The 7207-nt window shown below is 37.6% G+C and overlaps 1 protein-coding gene across 2 annotated transcripts; it reads right to left on the reverse strand.

The window, feature by feature from the left end:
• Positions 1–967: 967 nt before the first annotated feature.
• Positions 968–6929, reverse strand: LOC146945742 (Pentatricopeptide repeat (PPR) superfamily protein). Of its 2 annotated transcripts, none has more exons than XM_085744017.1 (6): positions 3567–6929; positions 3181–3306; positions 2859–3087; positions 2232–2327; positions 1535–2130; positions 968–1447 (listed from the first exon to the last, which is right to left on the reverse strand). In XM_085744017.1, exon 1 carries the CDS (start codon positions 6869–6871, stop codon positions 3659–3661), a length of 3213 nt encoding a protein of 1070 aa, XP_085600143.1. In that variant the 5' UTR covers positions 6872–6929; the 3' UTR covers positions 968–1447; positions 1535–2130; positions 2232–2327; positions 2859–3087; positions 3181–3306; positions 3567–3658. The 2 variants fall into 2 exon arrangements, with proteins under 2 accessions (XP_085600143.1, XP_085600142.1); XM_085744016.1 differs by having other exon boundaries at positions 2812–3087.
• Between the last annotated feature and the right edge of the window lie 278 nt (positions 6930–7207).

The following is a 7207-nucleotide window of genomic DNA, read 5'->3' on the forward strand; positions in this document are numbered from 1 at the left end:
AGGTGCAAGCATACTAGTAAATCTCTCAATAGGCCAACCTCCTATCCCACAACTACTCATCATAGACACCGCCAGTAGCATCTTCTGGACCATGTGCACCCCTTGTCCAAATTTTTTATCCTTCAAAGTCATCAACCTATGCACCATCATGCAAAGAACCATGTCACTCCAAGGACTGTGAATGCGACCTCACCGATCGGTTGACATACAACATCACTTTCAAGTATTATAATTACAACCAATTGATACTAGGTGAAGGAGCATATCTTGCAGGCGATACTACACCCTTTCAAGTGCAAAATGGCCCTAAATATGTAACAATGGAAGGCGTAAGTATAGGAGTAAAGAGTCTTGACATAGCTCTAGGAACTTTTGAGATGAAAAATAATGGCACAGGTGGAGTTATCTTTAGTTGATGATGTATATGAATTACTATGCATAGAGGTTAGAAGCCTATTTCAAGGATTACCATTTCAAGAAGTTAGAATTGAAAATGCTCCATGGGAACTTTTTTCCTTTGGGAGTGCAAGTAGAGACCTGGAAGGGTTTCCAGTGGACTCCAAAGTGACAAAGTTACCATGGAGCATTTTTCAATTCTAACTTCTTGAAACGGTAATCCTTGAAATAGGCTTCTAACATCTTTGCATAGTAATTCATATACATCATCAAATAAAGATAACTCCACCTGGGCCATTATTTTTCATCTCAAAAGTTCCTAGAGCTATGTCAAGACTCTTTTCTCCTATACTTATGCCTTCCATTGTTACATAGTTAAGGCCATTATGCATGTATTATCGCCTGCAAGATATGCTTCTTGATCCAATCCAAGTGATTCCTAAAAGGTTTTTTTGGTTAAAAGCATCACATTTCAAGCATTTTCAAACCCCAAACAAAAGGTAAGGTCTCATTCATTGGATTTATCAATGTTGGGGTCATTTTTTTATTTATTTTTTAAAACAATGTGATATTGAAATAGGGAAAACAAATCAAGATCATTGTATTATTGATATCGAAAAAATTGCAGTACACTCCTATTACAAGCTAAGGAGGAAGAGTGATTATGATAATGAAAGATATAAAGGTGGACAGAAGCTTCTCACACAGAGAAAGGTTACTCAATTATGCCACACCCATTCTTTATTTCTCAATACAGCTTATATCACCTCAATTTGGAATTTTGATTCTCTCACTGCGCCTTGCACCTGTCATTTCCAGATTCGTAACAGAATTTATCTCCTCCGATGCTGACTCATTCATTTGTGGGTCCAAGCCAATGACTGGAGTACATTCAAGACTTCCCCCATTAACAGTAACCTTGTCATCAAGGTTGAAATTGGGATAAGTCAACATAATATCCGCTTTATCTTACCAAGTTGCAGCAGTGGTATCCAGTCCTTCCTGAGCAATAAGTAATTGAGGAACAGAAGTTGTGCCTCTTATGATGATCCTAGAATCAAGCACAGAAGTAGGTTATAGAATAGGCCCAGTTCAGATGTGGTTAACGGAAGACGAATGTAAGGTTAAGTAATATTACCATGAAATGGTTTCAATTGTGAAACATGAAAGATAGGGTGGACTTTTGCAGTGGAAGGCAGACTCAACTTATACGCTACAGACTGTCGATAATGAACCAAAGTAGCGTGAACCCAACTTTTGATGTTTCCGCAGTGCTACCGAAGACTGTTGATAAAGTTGCAATTTCACAAGGACGTGATCACCCAACTGGAACTCAACATGGCGGCGTTTCTTATCAGCTTGATGCTTCATAGTTTGTTGAGCCTTGTAGAGATGGACTGTAGCTGTGACAGCAATTCTTCTCTCTGTGCTAACTGGGAAAAATCTGCAGTGTCTTTGGAACTACCCTTTGAACGAATCAGCGTAGTAGGATCACGACCATAGAGGGCCTTGAAAGGCGTCATGGCAGCACTGATGTGATAAGATGTATTATACCAGTATTCTGCCCAAGGAAAGGCCTTGGACCATTTGAGAGGGTCAGCAAACATTAAACAACGCAAATACATCTCGAGACAATTGTTGAGAGCCTCAGATTGTCCGTCAGATTAAGGATGGTACGCAGAACTCATCGCAAGTATGGTACCATGAAGCTTGAAAAGTTGTTTCCAAAAGTTGCTAGTAAAAACTTATCCCGGTCAGAGACAATGGAAGAGGGCATCCCAATTCATAACATCAATTGTTACAGAATGACTTTAAAAGCAACCAAAATAACATACCTGTATAATGTGCTTCAACTTAATAGATTAAACACGATCGAATTTGTAACCAAGTCCTTTAAGTGTCTAAAATTTGATCTTCTGATTTTCCATCGCCTGCATACATAATAACGAATTATAATGATTAACAATTAAATTATATTTCCTTTCTATCAAGTTATTCCAAAAACATCAAATACAGTCTGTGATCTCCTCTCTCTACCTACCACACACTTTCCATATCCAATATGATATATATTCACCTCTCACAGCCAAAAGTTTCGTCTACCGTATTTCCTTTCCTACTCTTCAGTCCCCTACATAAAGTAAATTGAAAACAAACAAAACAAATAGTTTTCACTCAACCCATCTGCAGATTGAATTCAACAGAACTAAGGAGAAAAAATTATGTTTCTTAGAACTGATTAGATGATACACTTAGATAGCTTAGAAACCGAAAGTTTTCCACCAACGAAGAAAATTGTGACAGTCACTAACTCTCACCCTTGAAAATCATCACCCCAACCACCATGAATAATATCACCCCTAAAACAAACAAATAACAGAAAGGGAAAAAAACAATATATAGCGGGAAACACACCCCAATGAAGCTAGAAAATAAACTCATCACGCCTTTAATGTACTCACAGTTCTACCAGCAACTGGCTCTTTTGCGCATCTTCTCTGCCACAGGCAAACCATTATGAAGCTTTCTCTGATTGCTTCCTCAATCACTCTTAAGTGTTTCTGCTTCTATTTTAAACATCAACCTGTCTCCAGATGCAGCCCAAGACGAGATAAGAGATAATTGGAAGGTATGCAATCATATCACCAACCGTGGGAAGCGGAAACAGCATAAAGAAGAGCAGAATAGAACCTTCCTTGCAGCAATGGCAGAAACAAAAAGTCCATAAGAGAAGACTTTGTATTTGTAAGTTACAAAAAAAAAAAAAATGAAAAAGCTAATTACCAATTTACAGTGAAACATTTTGAAAAACACCCAAAACCACAGTAATTGTGAATGTGGAACTGTTCAACCGGCCATATCTGCGTTCACTAATATTGCAATCCTCCACGAAATATTAATGCTTCGAAACTGAAACAAATGTGAGCAATAGTTATATTCTACAAAAACATAATTAAAAATGTGACAACTGAAACAAATGTGACCAATAGTTATTGCTATTCTACAATATATATTTTACAGTAATTTTCTTCGATATATATTGTAGGCTAACACAGTTATGTAAGCCATGCCAAATTTGACCGGTTTCATTACACAATGTAACAATGGGATGGTAAATAATTACACACGCACGTGCTCTTTAGAAACTTAATTGTAAGGAAAATATATACCTGCAGATTTCATCTGTGTGTTCTCTTTGCTGGCACTACAAGAGAGACGTTTCCATGTCATATGATACTATTAAATCTTTTATTCCAAATATTCAGTTCATAGACTCTGTCATGTCTGAAACCATTATCTTTGCCAATTCATTAGCATCCTGCAGATCCCCTTTAGTACAAAGTGCAGCAATTCTAGAATAATAGAAATCAAAGTTACGCAGTCGGGATTTTTTCAAATGACTATCATTATTAGTCATGTGATTCCTTTTATCCCTGGTATCACAAGATTCAAAATCTAAACCACTTTCGCAATACTTAAGTAGAGAGGTGGAAGATTTTGAACCGATATCCATTGATTCATAACTCTTGTGTGATTTATCGGATCCTTGATTATTATAAGTAGACGACCTTTGAGCAGGAAAAAACTCTGAGGCGATTACATTCAGAACTTTAACAGCTTCTTGAATGCGTCCTTGGTCACACAATGTAGCGAGAAAATCACATATTGACTCGGTATCAACCCTGCTGTTGACAATGTTAATCATCTCTGCAACATTCTTGGACTGTAGCATTTCTCTCAAGACACTCCTTGTTTCTTCCATTCTTCCCTTGGTACATAGACCTCTTATCAAATACAAGAACCCCAAAAAATCGGGTGATATATCCTTCCCCTTGAACTTGTAATAGAATTCAAGGGCTCCTTCCATGTCGCCCTTCTGGCAGTAGCAATTTATTACAGAGCTAACTGTGAAATTGTCAAACTTAATGTATTGTTTCTCCATATCATTTAGAAGCTCAAATACCTTCTCTAATTGTCCGATTTTAGATATGGCAACGAGTAATGAATTGTAAACTTGTGTTTTTGGTTGAAATCCATTGAGAACCATTTTCTTGAAAACATGCTCCGCGTCTTGCAGATATCCCTCCATACATAAAGCGTAAATTAATGTAGCATAAGTTATCTCAGAGGTCATCAAATTAAGTTTCTCTAGAGAATCAAATAACCGAAATGCTTCAATAAGACAACCGTCATGGCACAATCCATTTATTATTGAATTATATATGACTATGTTCAAATTCATCCCCTTCTTTTCAATTAAGGTGCAAAGATCCAATGCTTTATTGAGATATCCTCCCTTGCATAAGCCATGAATCACAACGCCGTAATCGACATACATGACCGGTAAATCATCTTGAACCCCCATGAGAAGCTTATATGCATCTAAAGCTCTTCCGTCCTTTATGAGAATCTTGAGAATGGACACAGGAAAAGTGACTGCTGAAGAATTATACGCTGTTTTTCCAAGAAATCGAAGAGCACTGTCGACATCTTTCAGACAAAGGTATTGTGCGAGTACCTTTTGAACCTTTGGTTCAAATAGACCGTACTCTTTCAGAAAGCAATTCAAAAGGGGAAGAATTTGCTCCCTATTCCCAACAACACAGAGAAGCCTTCTCAAAAGTGAATGATAAGATTTGCATGTGACAGGTAACCCTTTCTTTTTCATCGCCATCCACAATTGATATGCATCATCGAGTAATCCTCGTTTACATAATAAAAATATGGAATCATTACATATTGCATTGTATATATCTAGCTCTAAACTTTGCATTCTGCAAACTAAATCTAAGACCACTTTTGAACTATTTTTCTTGAAAATTGTCTTCATTAACAGCCTATGTGTACCTGTATCCAACATGAGACCTTTGTGATCGAGTTCAAGCAATGCTTCAATGGCCATTTCTACCATACCCTTCTTGCAAAGGCCATTAATAATACTATTGTAGCATGCATACGAAGAGATTGATGTCTTTCTAAAGTCATCAAATACCTCAAGTGCCTCATTGATTTTACCAACCTTGCAATACCCATCAATCATTGTGCAGTACGTAACAGAATTTGGAACGAGATCCATTTCCGGCATTCCTTTGTAAAGTGCATAAACATCTTCATAAGCCTGCATCATAAACAGTGCCCTGATCAGCACATTACACATTACAACATCCATAGAGATGCCAGCTTCTTCCAAACGCTTCTTCGTCTGCAAAATCCCCAAAACATTATCTTCTTTGGTATACCCGTGCAACAACGTGCTGTACGTAACTACATCTGCAGTCACGTTTTTTGAGAACTCATCCGCCTCCTGTGTCCTCCCATACTTCGACAAACCATTTACAACCGCATTATACGTAACAACACTGGGACTAATCCCTCTCTTCTCCATTTCAACAAGAAGCTGAAACACGCTATCAAAATCTCCTACCCTTCCAAACCCATCAATCAAAACAACAAACACAAATTCATCCAACTCGATTCCCATATCCTTCATCCTTTTGAAAACACCAAATGCTTCCCCTACCCTACCCTTCTTACAATATGCAGACATAATTGCAGTATAAGTAACCTTATTAGGTATAATCCCTTCTTTAATCATCTTAGCTAAGAAAGTAAAAGACTTTTCAACATCACCTAACTTAGAAAACCCATCTATAAGTATAGTATAACTAACAAAATCATGACATATACCCTTTTCCACCATTTCTCTCATCTTCCTAAAAACCTCAACCAAAACCTTCTCTTCAACATACCCACAAACCCAAACACTATACAACACAACATCCAAATCCAACCCATCCTCCTCCATCTTCCTCACCAAATCACAAACTTCATCAACCCTCCCCAACTTACAAAGAGCATTCACAACAGCAGTATAAGTCACCAAATTCGGCCTCGACCGCGTGAAATTATCGAAAAACCACAATGAAAGTTCTGGTTTTCCAGCTCTACAAAATGCCGAAACCACGGAACTAGAAACAAAATCATCAAAAAGGTAATCCTTTCTATACCCATTCATCAATTCAACAACCTCAATAGCCTTACCCACATGACCCACATTGCAAAATCTATGAATCACGCAACAAAAAACAGTTTTTGAGATAAAAACACGATTTTTTACCAAGCAATGTCGCAGAACAGAGAGAATCCTTTCTGGGTTTTCGCGCGTGGAGCATAAACCATGAATAAGCGCGTCCCACGCGCCAAATGTGGTGTGTGGATTTTGCTTCATAAATTGTTCTGCTTGGTTGAAATTGTGTGAATTGAGAAGTGCCCATGTGAAGATTTCGTGAGTTTTGTGTGGGATTTGGATTTTGTTGAAGGTGAATTGATGGAAGAGGTTGATGATTAGGTTGAATTTGCGGAGGTTGAAGAGGAAACTGAAGAAGGTGGTGATTGAATTTGGAGTGGGTGTGAGGCCATGTTTGAGTAGGGTTTGGAGTGAGAATGTGAAGGGTTTTGTTGAGGAGAACAACATAGAATGAAGAAAGAAGAATGTTTGGTTTTGAAAATGTTTTGCATTACAGTTACAGTGTAAATCGGATGCTGCTACTAAGTAGGTAGGGGAAGAAAATGAAGTTGGGAACTGAAAAAAAAAAACTTTATGTCTTGTTCTTTTAACAGATGTGCGACAGATGGCTATTAAAACTTTCAACGGATAAGATTAAAAGTGGGGTAATAGTCACTTTGTCCCTGAATGTGTAGCAAGTAGTCACAATAGTCCTTCAATGTATCAAAATTTCAAAATAGTCCCTGATTGTCCACTTTGTTAGTCAAAATTGTCCCTAAAGCTTAAATAACCCCTTAATACCTA

The sequence above is a fragment of the Medicago sativa genome, chromosome 2 (genome assembly GCF_051527215.1).
Source record: "Medicago sativa cultivar Bolivia chromosome 2, Bolivia_mono, whole genome shotgun sequence".
Taxonomy (NCBI): domain Eukaryota; kingdom Viridiplantae; phylum Streptophyta; class Magnoliopsida; order Fabales; family Fabaceae; genus Medicago; species Medicago sativa.